This window comes from Sciurus vulgaris (genome assembly GCF_902686455.1).
Source record: "Sciurus vulgaris genome assembly, chromosome: 8".
NCBI classification, from domain to species: domain Eukaryota; kingdom Metazoa; phylum Chordata; class Mammalia; order Rodentia; family Sciuridae; genus Sciurus; species Sciurus vulgaris.
In genome coordinates this window covers 47,652,987-47,670,535 of record NC_136468.1, presented here as the reverse complement: position 1 = coordinate 47,670,535, position 17,549 = coordinate 47,652,987, and the positions used below count along the sequence as shown (strand labels likewise).

The window sequence follows — 17,549 nt, the reverse complement described above, 5'->3', positions numbered from 1 at the left end:
TAGGAAAGCTTATTGACCTCCTAAAGTTTGCCTGGACACTAAGACATAGGCTTCACTATGTCTCAAACCTGATTCATAGAGGAAAACTTTCAAAATTGCTTTAAAGATAAGCATCTCTCAATGTGATAGCAGACTATGCAATCAATCTCCTCTTATCTAAAAAGTCAAAAGGGGAGATTTTTGATATTTGCTTTTGATAAGAAGTGGCATGGGACTAGGCACAGTGGCGCATGCCTGTAATCCCAGCAACTGGGGAGACTGAGGAAGGAGCATCACAAGTTCAAAAGCCAGTCTCAGCAACTTAGCAAGGCCTTAAATGACTTAGTAAGACTCTGTCTTCAAATAAAAAAATAAAAAGCGTTGGAGATGTACTCAGTGATTAAGAGCCCCTGGCTTTGATCACTGAAACAAAAAAAAAAAAAAAAAAAAAGTGTTATGGTTGTGGTAATAAAACTAATTTCTACTTTGTTCTTTTGACCATCTGTAGTTCTAACACTATCATTAAGATCTATTTCCCATAGAAACATTCAAGCCCCCAATATTTTATTTCTAATAATCTTACTATTACTGAAACAATACTTATATATTTCATACAATGAGAAAATATGAGTCAAAGAACATAAAAGCATCCTATTCCTACCATCAGAGATGAGCACTCTTAACACCAAACCATATATTCTTTCATATAATCTTTATATCATCATATATATAATAAGTGGCATCTGACTGTGCAAACTATTAACCTGCATTTCTAGTCAAATATCTCTATTTTGGTTTCAATGTATATGTACTCAATTGATCTATAACACCATCTTCAGTTTTCACCAGTTGCCTCTAACCCAGTCCCATGGTTTTTACCATTTATGCCTATCCTCCCAATTATCAGCATGTGTTAGCTAAAAATCCTTATATCCATAGGATTTCTCTAGTGAGGTGAGATTCCTCCTCAGGGAACTTCAAATGAGCAAGTAGACAGATGTCTTCTGAAGCACTTAATGTGGACACACAGATACCAAGGAAAAGCAGTAGAGGACATTTAGGCTTTCAGCCTCACTCAGATGAGGATTCATGGATGAAAGGACCAATTTTTTCATTAGAATATTAGGCCTCTGTAGAGTTAATATAGTTGTTGTGGACGGAACACTTATATAAAGTTCATGTTTGTTCGTTTGTTCAGCCTTTCTCTGGTGAACATTCAAATAAGGAGATTAGATTCGCCTGAATAAGTTGTTTGTGGGTAACTTTTGCTGGCTGCATGTAGACACCACTTTCTTTTATGGGTGTCCTCAGGAGAAGAAAATACTCAAGGTCACGTGGCCCTAATATCCAACAGAAAACCAGGACTTTCATCTTTATCCACAATCAGATTCTGCAGGATTCTCTGAAAACCTCAAAGGACTTCTGACCAATTTTTGTGAAAACATCATCATCTTCCAAGATAGATGAATAGAAACTAAAAGGAGGGGATTAGAGAGTGATTTGTAACAGTGAAAAAGTAAAATAAAATAATGCAAGACTATGTGGAAATTGAATGAGACTATTAGATTTTTTATCAAAAATTTCAAGTTGTTATTATGTAAACAGAAATTGGCATTATGCTCCCAGCTAATTGGACTTAAGGAAGACTGAATGAACTGATTCAGTGTTAATTAAAAAATCACTGTCTTTGAAAATTAAGGCATACTTTGCACTATAGTATTTTCTCTTTATGTAGGACAGTTACTGATTGGTTCCAAATTTTTGATTTCTTATCATTTAGTCTTCAGGCAGAAGGTACTATATATACCCACACGGTTATACTAACAAAGTTAGCATCTGTTTTAGCAAGGGGAGGCTGAGCATCCTTCTAGAGAAACTGTTCCTTGGCAGCAGGACTCCGTGTAAGATTTGAGGAAAGCATTTCCTCACCCGAAGATGGAGTCCTACATTTCCTTTTGAATCCAGCACAGATGGACTTCCTATGTTGCTTAGTATGGCCCAAATTGGAGCCTGTGTTAGGGCTCAGGGTTAGTCAACAGAGGGAAGAGTCTCACATAGTAAGTGAAGAAAAAAAACCTTTTTAAAAGGAGCCTGATGTAAGTGTGTGTTGCACAGTTCCAATTTTATTTCTCACATCAGCAAATCTTTACCAACATCTTTGCCAGTCCTAACGAAGGAAATAATTGGGTCTGGGAAGTAAAACATTAACTCATTATTTAAATACCATTCTTACTTGACATTTTAATTAATGTGACAGATTGATGTGATGGATTTTGAAATGGTCTTATTCACTGTTTTACTTTTGGAAATGACATTTAAAAAATCAGATATTTGGGGAGGACACTAAACGTTTTCTGTTTGGTACCATGCTCATATTGGTTCTAAACATTTTCCTTGTCTGATTAGTGGCTAGTGACTTGACAGAGAAGACACGTGGAACAAGGGTTCAGAGGATCAGTGGAACATAGGAGAGTTCTGTGTCCTGCCTTCAACTCATCTCTCCATCTTAGTAAAGAAAGAACATGCAAAGTTGGTTTCCAGTGCATTTGCTCCAGGGATTGGCTCAACTTGCTATGTTCACTTGGTAGAAAAGATGGCTGGACCTCCTTTTGTTCTCAGTACAAACCAGCAATATGGTGAACTTTTTTTTTTTTGTGGTACTGGGGATCAAACTCAGGGCCTTGTGATTGTGAGGCAAGCCCTCTACCAGGTGAGCTATCTCCCCAGCCCTTATGGTGAACATTTTAAAGATAAACTTTCCTCTGTTAGTATGGAAGTGAGTCTGAAAACTCTCCTGGAGCCGTGTGGTGACATCATACCATGTAAGACCAAGTTCCTTGTTAAGTATTTGGTGAGTGTTAAGAAGTCAGACAGACACGCCCCAATTTTTTTTTTTTTTTTCATTTTTTAATGAAGAAAACAAAAGCTATTTCTTTTGGAGTCCATTTACCTTCATACTTCACACCTATTTATAGGAGAGACAGATAAATACCATTCCCTTGTTCACTCATTCATCTCTTTGTTCAATAAATACTTGAGAAGTTATTGCCTAAAGACACTATGCTCAATCTTTGAGAAATGCAAAGGTAATTACCCTTACTTCCAGAAAGCCTCCATCTTGTAAATAGACAAATGTAATTTGAAACTTTCTAATGAGAAATTGTTTTGTACTTATACCTTTCAAATATGCATACTCATAGACATGAATAATAATGTCATAAATACAATTCCCCAATCTCCTACAATTAATCTGTAGTATACTCACATTGCACAAGTGCTTTTGATTCATTTCTACGCTACATAGAGTCTTGACACATATTTGTTTGTTTATTGACTCACAAGTGTGTGTGTGTGTGTCCTGCAAAATACTGGGTGAGATGCATATAGATGAGAGTAGGAATGAGGACACAGCTGAAAGTGAGGCAGTTTTCTTGTCTAGAGAGAAGCAAGCATGCTGGCAGCTTGCCTGAAAGGGGATGACTCCACAGGAGCTAATGGCAGTTACAGGAAATGAGGTACAAGGTGAGGAATTCTCAGGAACAAGGCAGAAATCCTGTTACTGGTTCAGGGCAAAAAGTTAATGTGGATGTACCAGTATATTTGGTTTGATCCTGAGACTCCTGGGCTTTATAAAGTGCTTGTTACCTCCTATAGACCATCTTTTTATTTGTTTTTAATGCTCATTGTAGGTCTTCCATTGAAATCTAGTGTGTTATAGATTGGCAAAGAAAACTGTGAAACAAGAAGGCCACATGCTTTTCTTATTCATGTGCCATAGACAAGTTGCTTCTAAATGGTATTAGGACAAATATATTTGGAAAAAGCATTTGATCTGGGCCTTAAAGAATGCATATGTTTTGGAAAGTCAGAGATAGGAGGAAGGCATTCCAGAAGGTAAGATGTATAGTAAGGAGGCAGAAGAGGGGAAGACCAGAGTCTAGGAGATTAGCAGGACTAGTGAGGTAACTGATACCCCTGGCTTCCATACCTGAAAACCATTCACTGCATTCACTTGGGAGCTTGTTAAAAACTGAGTTACCTAGATCACAGGTCTAAGATAAATTATGGGCCCTTGAATTGTTATACTGTTTTCAAAATCTGAATGCTAGTTTTGGGAACTGTTGGCCTGATAAGGATTGAGAAGGTCTAAACTAGGGTCATGAAAGTAAGAAGAGAAAGCGGATGGGATAAGGAAGCGTAGGTATGCAGACGGACATGCCCAACAGGCATTTGAAAAAGTGGAATTTGGAGCTCAATGGCAATGAGGATGCTGGAGTTATTTTTTGTGGAAGGTATGTTGCCATCTGTGCAATTGCCTAGGGTTAGAAGTGAGGGCAGAAGACATAAGCCTGTTGGAGAAGGCCTGTCTTTATGGAATGAATAGAGTAAGGAACCTCACCATAATTATAGTGGGAAAGGAGGACAAGAAACAAGAGTTTTAGGGGCAAGGAAACAAAAAGAAAGAACATACCATGAAGGAGCTAATAGTGACCAGCAATAGAGAGATGAAACATGAGGAACAAGAATTGCCCATGGAATTTGATGATATGAAAGTTGTACTCATCACTCATCATCATCATCATCATCATCATCATCATCATCATCACCATCATTAATTTTGTAATTGTTATTGCTGATGGTGTTTGATTTTTGCAGCCTGAGTTCCTGGGATTAAAACCAGTCCATGAATAATTCGATTATTGTGGTTCCTGCTACCCAATGCCATATTGCTTCCCCCACAAAACTGTACTAATTTAAATGCCACTAGCTGTGTAGAAGAGTGTCCCAACCACATTGAATGTTAGCATTATAAATGACAGAATTTTTAGATACTGTCTTCCAAATGTTTATTGGACATCTCTTTCTTTCTAATCAATGCTCAGAAAAAGTAAGAGCAAAATACTTTTCAGGGAAAATTTTTAAGTCTTTCTACTCTAAAGTCTAATAAAAATGGAAAAAAGAATGGAAACCAGCAAATTCCTGCTGAACAGGAAGAAATGAAGCGCTCAGCAGAGGGCAACATACATACAACCCACACAGCTTGTCTTTTACTCATAAATTATGCTGTCAACAGATGGCCGAGGATTATTATTTTTGTCCTGTTTTGTTTTAAATTTTAACCTCTCTCTAACCAATAAATTGGAACTGAGAAAATAAAATTGGACCATTGAAGGGGAAATTTTATAAGTAGTTGGATAGTGCTGAATTGGTAAGAGGTTGAAAATATGAAGTTTTGTTCATCTCTTACGAGATCACTGCTGTCTTGAAGAATTTTGATCCTTTTCTATTCTTTTTAAAAAAGAACTATTAAAACAAAAATTGCCCCTCAAATTATAAAATGTTACACAGGAGGCCCTTTTGGATAAGATGCCAGAGAATACATTATTCAGCATGTTTAGGGTCAAATTAGTGATCATTTTCCATGGTGTGGGAACACTCCGTGCCTAGTATTTTGAAACAAAGTTAGTAAATGTGATTGTCATTGGTATGTCCATAATTGCCAATCCAAATGTGGGACTACAGAGCCATAACAATGCCCCTTAGTCCAGAGTAGGTAAGAAATTCCTGCATTATTCAGCATCTGTGCAAACAGCAGGTCCCTTATGAAAGAAATCAGAGTTCCTCTGTTAGACCCCAGAGAGTTTAGCTGAGAAGTCAGCTGAAATTGATCAAAAGAAGAAAAAAAAAACCTCATAAAAATAAGTTAACAAAATCAAAATGTTTTCCCATTCAGGAATACTGGAAGAAATCTGATTTAGTTAAGAAAAAAGAGAGAGAACGTATCAATCAGAAAGGGCTGGGTTGGTCATTCCAGGAATTAGAGAAGAAGGAGATGTGGCAACAGTGAGGGTCTGTGTAGTCTTAGTAAATGATAAGAACCTGGTGGAGAGAAAGCAGGTGGAAGCCACATTCAGCTTCACCTTTCTATATTCAAAGACATCCGTGATCATCTGGCTCCCTAGGAAGCTAGTCTTCAAGGAGAGAAGACTTTGTCAGGCATGTATGATTGACTTGACTGGAACTTATTGTTCTCATAATAAATTGGTAAATTGGCACCTAATGTATAACACAGTCTTGTGAGACAGCAGACTAACTCAGTCACCTAAGTCCAATAAAGTAGGCACTGATGAAATGAACTTAGTATGTAAATCCTACTCCATCCTTCAAGATTTGGGTAAGATGGATTCTCCAAATATATCAGAGAAAGTGTGTCTTCTGGCTGTGACATCCTGAGGACAGTGAAAGTGTAGCCTGAGGCTTGGCTTCCTGGTACAGAGGAAACTCAGCAAGAACAACTTATAATTATCATTATTTTTAATCTTTTTATGGCATTCTTTTTTCAGCTAATATTTATTGAAATTTTAAACTATGCCAGTGATGAAAACTACCCCTTCCTGGTGTGTATTAATGGTTTATCCTTAGGCATAAACATTTATGTCTCATTTCCTTTACTTAAAAAGACAAATTCTTAAGTGCAAGTCCCTCAGTATATCTGTGGTGCCACTTGATGTCATATTTTGCTTCCTACCTTGTTCTCCTAAACCATTTATATATGTTTCATCTCCCCATAAGAGCTGTAGGTTCCCTGAGAATTCTTTTAATTTTCTATCAGGTTTTATATCTAAAGTCCTTAATAGATGTTTCTCAAATAAGTAAACGAATCTCCTTATGAAAAATAATCTCTTCTCTGAATGCATAAATTGGGCCATTCCAGAAATGACTAAAAAATAGAACTAATTATTATAGTAAACAGAGTGATTTATGTAAGAAAAGAATCTGTGATATTTACTTACAATTTCACTACTTATTTTATTTTATAAATAAGTTACCTGGTGAGATTTTAAATTCACCCAAGAAACTGTAGGAAAAACCATTGTTATATTTTCAGTGATTTGATTACTTGATGAAAAAATGTCTGGGAAGTAAAATTTATGTCAAATGGCTAAATAGAATTATTCCAACTGGGAAAAGAAAGCAAAAAGACAGTTTAATAATCATCTTATATTTTAAAATATCAGAGAAGAGCCATAAAAGCTTTCAGACCTGCTTCCTTATTTTACTGAGGGCAGAGGAGACTTGCCTGAGGACACCATAGAGCCAAACCTGGAACACAAACTTCCTGCTCCTTGTCCCAGATGTGGCTTCCTCTAAGAGGCTGCCATCTGCAGGGAAGCTTTTCTACAAATCTGCACAGAAGGGATTTAGTGAGCATGTCGTACATACTCCTAGACTGTCTTTGTAAACCAAAACCAACCTTTGCTCATTTAATGTATTGGCTTTAAGTTCCTTTAAAAAAACAAAAATGTGTGTTCTGTGTGTTCCTAACCACCCCACAGATAATGGAAAAGGAATGAAACTAATGTACTTCATTGTATCCTTGGCTTTATTCTTTATCCAAAGCTTGTTACCATCAATAACTATGATTTCTTTGATTAGATCATATATGTATGATGAGATGGCATGCGGCTGTCACAGAGTCAGTTACGTATATCACCTTTGTTGTTCTGGTTGAAAATGCAAACACTAGACTACTAATCCTCAGACTTCTAAAGTGGGAGATTCTGATGGAATCACTGTTTTTGCTTCAGGGGACTGAGTTCAGGTGATGTGTCATTAACTAACAGAACAACAGTCAAACTGCCTGGGAGTCACTGTCTTCACCTGCCTGGGAGAAGTGGAAAAAGGTCTAGAAAGGTCATCCCATCTGAAACTTTAAGGCATACTGAAGGCCCAGGACCTGATTTCACCCTTTAGAGGGAAATGCTTATCACAGTCAAGAACCGGAGGCTGCTCTTCTGTCTGTAGCAGAAGTGCCCTTAAATTTAATCCCCAGAAGTATATGAATAACAAGTATGAATTATTTTAATGGATTCCATTATTTCTACTATTTGAACTAAAGTAAAGGAATTGATTCCTGAACAGGAAGAGCTACTTTTCCTTAAGCAGAGAATGAATCCAGAGCCATGGTCCTCACCCTTGGTTGCGCACTAGAATCACTTGGAGGTTTTTCAGAATGATAGATACCTGGATTCCACCTCAGACAATTCTGATTTAATTGGTCTGGAGGTGGCCTGGGCTTTGGCCCAAGCTTGGGCAAATTGTGAATTTAGATGCTGATGTAGTTGAACATCAATGATGCTTTCTGTTTGCTGCCAAGTGAAAGCAGTGGCCTAGCCCAGTCATTCTTTAAAGATAGCCTGACTGTCAGCTTTGTAAATATCACCTGGGAACTTGCTAGAAATACAAATTCTCAGGCTCCACTCTAAATCTACTGAATCAGAATTTTTGGCGTTGGGGGACCAGTATTCTGTATTTTACTAAGGTCTTAAGGTCAGTTTGAGAACCACTGATCTAGGCTAAGACCTTGGTACTCAAGGTATGGTCCATAGACTGGCAGCATCTGCATCTCTAAACTTGTTCAGAATGCAGTCTCAGATCATCCCAGACCTACTAAATCTGAATCCACATTTTAACAATATTCCCAAGTATCTGTATGTGCAATAAAGTTTGAGAATCACTGATTTAAGCGTAGTGACCAGTTCATGATCTCACTGGGCTTCAATTATCATCTTTCAGAGCATTCTGGAAAGAAGACAAGAGCACAACCATAACTAATAAGGGAAGCTGTGAAACTGCATCCTGATCTCTTTAGGATGAACTAATATGGGTCATGTAGGTGGAGCGTTGACTCATAGAAACTTTTTTAGTAGATAGAGTGGTCATGGTAGTAGTAAGAATGGTTACTGATTATGAAATGGTTGCTGTGTGCTTTGTAGGTATAATTCCACTTATCCCCATAGAAAACCAGAGAAAGAGTCATTCATTCATTCAGCTAATATTGTATCTTATAAGCACATAGCTCAGCAGAGTTCTTGGCAGATCCCTATAATCTAGGATTGTAGCCACCCCCACTATAATGAGGCATAAGTCCAGAATCAAATAATGATGGTAATAAATGAACTTATATATAATAACATCATAGGTAAAATTGAATACCATGAAGAAAGTAAGGCAGGGTAAAGGAAAGAAATGAAGAGTGAAAGGAAGTTCTACTTGAGATCAGGTGACGGAAAGAAACTCTGGGGTGACGTTAAGCCAAAATATGAAAGAAGCAAACTCCTGAGCCATGTAGACCTCTGGTGGAAAAATATCAAGCAGAGCACTGAAGTTTGCAAAAAGTGAGTGAGTAGAAGAGCAGTTAGAAATAAGTTTGGATGATAGCTGCAGGCAGATAATAAATGATCTTCTAAGCCAAAGTCAAAGACAAGGGAACTGAGCATGGAGGGCTTCTCAAATTTCAAAGTGCCATGGATTACCTGGGGACCTTGTTAAACTCTAGTATGAGATCAGTAATTTGGGGGAGGGGACCTGAATGTCTACATTTCCAACAAGCTCCCAGAGATGCTAATGCTACTGATATGTGGACTACACTTTGAGTAAGCAAAAGGATACTGTTGCTGAGAAATTGAACAGCATGCCAATGTCATGCAGCCGGTAAGTGATGGAGGCCAAGTGTGAATCACCCATGCCTGACTCCAAAGGCGGGCTGTCCATCTGTAGCCTCCCAGACAACCTCATGCCTGGTTCACCTGTAACTGATTCTGGGCAGTGAAATAAAGAGCCTGCCTGAGATTGCACCCTTATGTGCAATCTGTTACAGAATAGCCATTTATCCTTTCTTATTTTGAAGGAGAAATCCCAAAGGAAATTGGATGCCCTGATGATCTGTGCTATCTCTTGTGAAATATTTAAAAGATGTAAGATGTAATGAATCTCTGGCATCTTAGAGACAAATGACATTGCTAGTGACCATTTTGATGTAATCTGTATAGGGGAAAAAGAAACCATGAAAACACATGAGTTTTGAAATCTAATGCATTATATTTGCAGTAACTGACCCAAGGATGCTGGTTATTCATCAGACACTATAGGTTGTGCTCCCTCCAGCCTGACATCCCCAGATGCTCCCCTCCTGGCACATGGGCATTAGTCTTCTTGTCTGCATGGAAAATGGTTAAAGTTCCCAGATGTGAATGGGCTCTGAAATGTCAGAGATACATGCATCAGTTTAGATGCTCAAGTCCCTCAGGCTTCAGTATAAACCAAAAGCAAAGCCAAGGGCAGCTGTGTGCACTGAGTTTGTAAACTTGGCTCTGGGCTTTTTTCCCTGAAAACAACCGTATTTCCAATATCAAATAGATGTTCAAAGAAAAAAAAAATGGCTCCGTGCTTTCTCTCCTCACTGGATGATCAGTGGGGGGAAAGTGGGACGGAGTGGGGACGTGTTCTGTGTGTGTATTGTATATGCTCTTGCCTTGATGAATGACATGGTTTGGTTTGGTTTGTTGCCTCCCTTTGTTAATTCTCTGTGTTCTTTTTCCTTTGTGCTGCACGATTAGGACCCTGCAGTGGGATACAGACCCCTCAGTGCTCCAGCTGCAGTCAGACTCAGAACTTGGGTATATGTCTGCTCTTTTGTTACTCCTTTTATTATTTCTTTGCTACAGTTGTGTTGAAATGCTGGAGCTGTTGTTGCTCTTGTTTTTCTCCCCTTTTGTTGAACTTCCAGTTGAATAAGTTTATTTCCTTCTGTTAGTTTTCCTTATAAAGCTTTGAAGAAAGTCTCTCTTTGTGGAAAACACCACAAAAAGATGACTTTTGATCTCCCCTGTTTACCCCAGTGTTGCAAGACAACACTGCCCCAAAATCAAAATATGAGCACCTCCACTTAAAGGTGGGGCACTCAAGTTCTGTGATGGGAGATACGTGTGACTATGCCTTAACCACGCTCCCCCTTTATCAACAAGTTGACAAATTTTAATTTTGTGAAGATTGATATCAAAATGTTGTCTTGTTTGTTTCCTTTCCTTTTCATTCTTTGGAAAATTCACAATAAGGTCTTATTTGAATTAAATTTCGAATGGGTAAATTCTCGTGGAATAAAAGCAAGTTTGTTTAATAGCTCAGTCTTGTATCTCAAATACTTGATACTGGGTAATGACTTCTAATGATAATGTTTTCAGATAGAAATGTATTGTCATAGGTTAAAAGATAGCTTCAGAGTTGAAAATTCATCCCCCAAAACAAAGTGCACTGGTATATCCTAGAAGTTTGGTTTATTTCTGAGATTAGAAGTATCTATAGTCACACATAAAACTACTCCCAGTGGGTGCTGAAACCAGCTCATTGTCAAGCTCAGAATAGGTTATGCCTTCTGACTTCACACTTGATTAAACCATCTCAAAGTGGCCATGGTAGAGTATTTACAATACAGAAATTGATGAATGCTATAAACCAGGGCTTGCTCCTTTCTCCAAAGCTAATTATTAAGAATTTACCAGCACACAACTAGATACCTCCAATATGTGAATAGCAAATCTTATTATAGTTTTTTATGAAACTATCTTTTTTCTTTTAAAATATAAAGCAATATGTCTCCAAGTGGGCATTCATTGTTTGTTTGTTTGTTTTGAATTCCTGAGATTCCTAGGTATGTATTTCTGGGTTTTTATCACTTTTAGTGCCTATTGTAAATGTAAAAGGAAGCCAAGAACCACCAGCATGTTAGGTTTAATGCCAGCTGCCTGTATCCCTTTTTATATGCAAAAGTTCTTTCTTGACTCACAACAATGCTAGATCAAGGAAATATTCTACCTAACACTTTAGTTAACTGGCTCACTGGTCTTTTTTTAAAATTACTAAACTTTTGGCTCATTAGTTTTATAGTTCATTGTATGTTACATTTCAACTTGGGATATTTAAAATTATGTATGGTTTAAGTTAAAAAGAGAAAAAATGCATATATAGTAAGTTATGTTCAAGAAAACCTCAGAATACATTCTTCAATATATCACCATGTTTAATAAGTAATAGAAGGAAGGGACTGGCAGAGATTACCCTGTGCACTTAAATTAACACTTTCTAGAGGGATTGCAGCACTGCTCAATTACACTTGGTGATATGGAACAGTTAGAAAATTTCCCATTTTTATCTGTTTTCCAAGCAAAATCTCACTTTTGGTTTTGCAGACTAAAACTTAAGACTTATTCTAGGAGAAGGAATAGCTGTGGCTACCACCTTGCCTGCCACAGTTCACTTCAGAATGGACTCAGTCAAAGTAAGACAAAGAGACATGAGATATTCTGCTCATTGAGAGTGGTTTATCTTAAAGGGTTTGGAAGGAGTGTTCAGAGATTATAAGAGACAATTATTTTAGCCATGTTGCAATTTCAAGGATTGCTTCCATGAAAATTTCCATTTTTGATAGTTCTTATGTGCAGGGCAATGAGGTTTTTCTATAGACAGTTATGTTTTCCCTCTTTAAGCCCTGGCATTGATTGACTGCTGTCCATAGATTGTGCTGTCTCTTGATTTAACAGCTGTATCAAAGTATACTTTGCACAAGATAAACTACAAATATTTAAACTAATCAAATTGATGTTTTAACATGTCTATAGATCCATGAAATTCTCACCATGATCAAGAGGGTAAACATATTCATCACCTCCATAAGTTTCCTCTCGCTCTTTTGTAGGACACCTATTTTTCCCATGCTTCCCAATCCCCCAGACCACTGATCTGCTGTCACTTGTATGAATTTACATTTCCTAGAATCTTAATGTAAATTTAATCATGTAGCAGGGACTATTTTGATGGTCTTCTTTCATTCAGAATAATTATTTTATCAATAGTGCATTCTTTTTTATTGCTAAGTAATACTTCACTGTATGTATATATCACAATTTATCTGTTAACTTTGTGATGTACATTTAGGTTATTTAGAATTTTTGCCTATAACAAATAAAACCACTATGAACATTCATGTACAAATCTTTTTATAGACATATAATTTCTTTTCTTTGGGATGAGTTCCCCAAGTAGAACAATTAAATCATGTGGTGGATGTACATTTAACTATAAAAGAATTTTCCCAACTATTTTAAAAATTGTTTTTCAATGACACATTCTACTTGTGGTGTCTGAGAACCTTAATTCCTCTGCCTTCTTGAAAACACTTGGTTTGGACTTTTAAAAAAATATTCATTTTTAAACCATTATTGTGTTATGGTTTGGATATAATATGTCCCCCCAAAGCCATGTGTGAGACAGTGCAAGAAAGTGTGGAGGTGAAATGATTGGGTTAGGAGAGTTGACGTAATCAGTGCATTGATGCGCTTGCATGGATTAACTGGGTTGTAACTACAGGCAGGTAGGGTGTAGCTGGAGGAGGTAGGTCACTGGGGACATGCTTTTGCGTTTATATTTTATCTGGTGAGAGGAGCTCTCTCTGCTTCCTGGTTGTATCCTGAACTGCTTTCCTGTGCTACACCTTTTTGCCATGACTGTTGCGCTCACCTTGGGCACGGAGCAATGGAGTTGGCCTTGTGTGGACTTGAGACTTCTGAAACCATTTGTCCCCAATAAACTTTTCCTTCTCTAAAATTGTACTCTTCAAGTCTTTTGGCCACAGCAGCAAAAAATATTGACTAAAACAATTACTAAAAGAGCATAGTGTTTATTATTGTGGTTTTAGTTTGCATTTCCCTAATAACTAATGGTGTCGAATATCTCTTTATGTGCTTATTTTCAACCTGAATAGCTTTTCTAATGAAATGTCTGCATAAATCTTTTACCTTATATATTATTTTTAATTAAATGACTTATTGTCTTATTATTGAGTTTTGAGTGTTCATATGTTTAGGAAATAATTCTTTATCCTGTATCTGATATGAACTTAAGAGAGTTTTTAATCTTCTGTTTGCATTTTTCTTTGACCCAATGGTTGTTTAAGAGTATGTAGTTTAATTTCCATGTTCTTGTGAATTTCTTTGTCTTCCATTATTTATTTCTAGTTTTATTTCATTGTGGTCCTAAGATACACTGCTATGATTTTTGATCATAAATTTGCTGAGACTTGTTTTGTGGCATAACAATCTATTCTGAAGAATATTTCATGTGCAATTGGAAGAACATGTATTCTGCTGTTGGTTGTTCTGTGTGTTTGCTAGGTCTATTTGATGTATACTGTTGTTCAAGTCCACTGTTTCTTTAATGATTTCCTAACGGGATGTTCTATTATTGAAAGTGAGATATTAAAGTTTCCTGTTACTACATTCCTATTAATTTATCTATTCAGATTTGTCCATATTTGCTTTATATAGGTACTCTGGTGGTGAGCATATATATTTACAATTGTTTTATCATCCTGTTGGATTGACACTTTTATCCTTGTAGGATGACCTCTTGTCTCTAGAGAATTTTTTAAATGTCAAGTCTATTTGTCTGATACAGGTATAGCCTTTCTTGTCTTACTTGGTTACCAGTTGCTTGAGTATCTTTTACCATCTCTTCACTTTAAGCCTACATGTGTCCCAAAGTAAGTTTCTTATAGACACCATGTATTTGAATCTTGCTTTTTAAAAAAATTATTCAGTCATTTTGCATCTCTTGGGTGTTGATTTTAATCCATTTACAAGTAAGTGTTTATGTAAGGAAAGGGTTTACTATTCTCAGTTTGTCAACTGTTTTCTACTTGTCTTATAGTTCCATTGTCTCTGTTTTTCTTTCTTGCTGTCTTGAGTTTTGTTGTTTATATCAATAGACTTTGTTGCCTTTTTCTTTTTCTTTTGTTTAACTTCCATGAGTATTTTCTGTTGTTCAGGTGTGGCTCATGTAAAATACCTTATAACATTCTGTATTAAGCAGACAGCAGTTTCTCTTACAAGTAAAAGCTCTCTACACTTTTCTCTCTCTTATCCCACCCACATGATATGCTGTGATATCATGATTCACATTTATACTGTGTGTCTATTAACATAATTTAGTTTTACTTATTTGTAATGGTTTTGTCTTTTTAGTTTTATACCTGAATTAAAAGCTATTTACCCACCACCATAATAGTTAAATAGAGTTTTATTTTTGTTCATGTATTTTTGTTTTGTAACAGTTAATTTCATGCTTTCTTTTGCTCTTTGGTTGCTATTTGCCATTCTTTTTTTTTAAATTATTTAATTATTTATTTATTTTTTACAGACTGCATTTTGATTCATTGTATACGAATGGGGTACATCATTTCTTTTCTATGGTTGTGCACTATGTAGATTCATGACATTTGTGTAGTCATACATGTACGTAGGGTAATGATGTCTGTCTCATTCCACCGTTTTTCATACCCACCCCTTCTGTTTGCCATTCTTTCATTACATCTCGAACTCCCGTTATCATTTCTTATAAGTCAGATCTAATGGCAGCAAACTTCAGTGGTGTTCCTTTTTCTGAGAAATTTTTTCTCTCTCAAATTTTGAAAAACAGATTTTCCAGGTATAGTATTCTTGGTCAGCAATCTTTATAGTACTCCTTATGGTCTATTTGGATAATGCTGAAAAACCTACTTATAGTCTTATGGACATTCTTATAGATTTCTCTTGTTTTTAGCTTTGACAATTTGATTATAATATGTATTTATGGACCTCTGGATTTATCTCATTTGGTGTTTTCTGGGTTTTCCATTTCTGAATATCTGTTTCCTTTCCTGGATTTGGGAATGATTTAGCAATTCAGTGAGACCCTATCTCAAAATTGAAAAATAAAAAGGGCTAGAGATATAGCTCACTGGTAAAGTGCCCCTGGTTCAAAGTTTCCCAGTACCGGGGGGGGAAAAATGCATGTATTGTTTCACTGATATTATCCCATAATTCCTTTTAACTATCTTTTTCTCTTTTTCATGTTTTAAATTTTATCTTTGCTCCTTTCACTGAATGATTTCCATTGAACCGTCTTTGAGTTTACCAATGCTTTCTTCTGCTTGATCAAACCTGCTGTTGAACTACTCTAGTGAATTTTTCAGTTCAGATGTTATATCCTTCTGCTCTTTTATTTCTCTTTGGCACTTTTTAAAATTTTCAACCTCTTGAAAATCTTGTTGAGATTTTTCACTTTGTTCATACATTACTCTCCTGACTTTGGTAAGCATCTTTGATTGAAAATTCTCAATACTCCATGGGGCAAATCACAGGTCTCCATTTCATTAGGGTTGCATTTTAAAGATTTAAATTCTTCTTTTATTTGGAACATATTTCCCTGTTTTCTCATTTCTTAACTCTCTGTGTTAGTTTCTGCACAAATAAAATAGCCGCCTCTCCTTATCTTTACAGAGTGGTCTTGGATAGGAGGTGATCCTCACTAAACACCTAGCCAGAGATTCTGGATGTTTCTTAAATCTTTTTGTTCATATAAATTGTCATTCTTAAAAAATAAATAAATAATAAATAAATTGTCATCTTTTTTTCTTAGTGGCTCCTAGAAATCCAGAATATCCTAAGTTTCATGAGTATCCTGAGAGAGATAAGAGAAGAGCCAGTCCTGCAAGTAGCAGCTGGGAAAATTGAGATGCTATATGTGGTCCAATTTTCTTCTCTCCTTAGGAAGAAGTAGGAAACTGAAGTTTATCACCCACTTGCTCTTTAGTGAGCCAAGGAGGGTATTTATGTTTGTTCAGATGCATGCTCTTTCAAATCATTTTTGTCTCCTCCAGGAGTCTACCAAATGCCAGTCCCCATCAGCTTTCAGATATAGGCAAGTTAGAGTCAATCCTTGGGATGTTAACTAAAATAGTTGGGGTCTAGATGACTTATCCAGTTCCTTCTAGGGAGAAGCTAGAGGTTAACTTTTATGACTGGAGTAAGCTGCTGGGAGGAGCCATTGGAAGTATCAACACACTCATTCAAACTCCTGGGGATTAGTACTTGCCTTACCTGTCAGCTCCAGGAGACTGGTGAATTAGAAGTCAAATCCTTGGGTAGAAACTTAAAAAGTTGAGATAACTAGAAGTGCAGTGTAACTCCTTCCAGGAGAGACTGGGGGCTGGACTTCATTGTTAAAGCCTGTTGGCAGGGGGAGTCATGGGAAAAGCCTGCAGAGCCAGTCAGAGCCACAGCTTTGTTCTCTGGAGACCTTAGGTGACTAATGAACACTGAGTTTATCAGCTTCCAGAACAGGTGAGATAGTAGACACACCTTCAGACACCAGCTGGAAAAGTGACACATGTTGCATAGTCCAGCTCCCTCTAGGAAGAAACTTTACTTTTGTCCACAGTAAAGCTGGGTGTTGGAGCACGTTCACACTCCCAGGGGACCACCGATTGCCTGCCTTGTTGGCTTCCACATGTAGTCTAGTTAGGGTTCAGACCCTCAGATAGCAGCTGGAAAAGTCAAAGATCTTGATGTACAATCTGAACCTTTCTGGGTAGAGCTGGTCTATATTGCCCTTATGCTTTGTGCTGCTGTAGCGGGTAAAAGACATGAAAAGAGTTTAAGTATCTATTTACAGCTCCCCCTTCTTTCTCTGCAGCCCCAGGGAACTAGTGGGTCCTGGGTTCCATCAACTTCCAGATATAGGCACATTAGGAATCAGTCCCTTTAGTAGCAACTGTAAAAATTGGGGCACTAGGTGAATGATCCAAACACCTTCAGTCCTCAGGGAGAAATTGAGTGGTAAGGGATGCCCTCTGATCGAATGGCACGGTGCCAGGATGGAGTTTATGGTGAGAGTACATTTCAGCTTTTCTTACT

The 17,549-nt window shown here is 37.1% G+C and overlaps 1 protein-coding gene across 5 annotated transcripts in view; it reads left to right on the top strand.

Annotated features, from left to right (window-relative positions):
* Positions 1-17,549, top strand: part of DYNC1I1 (dynein cytoplasmic 1 intermediate chain 1) — a 294,747-nt gene that overhangs the window by 44,241 nt on the left and 232,957 nt on the right. For 3 of the 5 annotated variants that reach the window (XM_079152248.1, XM_079152249.1, XM_079152250.1), the window contains exon 5: positions 10,380-10,439. The exons of the other annotated variants lie outside the window; for them this stretch is intronic. In XM_079152248.1, coding sequence (XP_079008374.1) covers positions 10,380-10,439 — 60 coding nt within the window. The remainder of the gene's footprint in view (positions 1-10,379; positions 10,440-17,549) is intronic. 5 annotated transcript variants of the gene reach the window in all.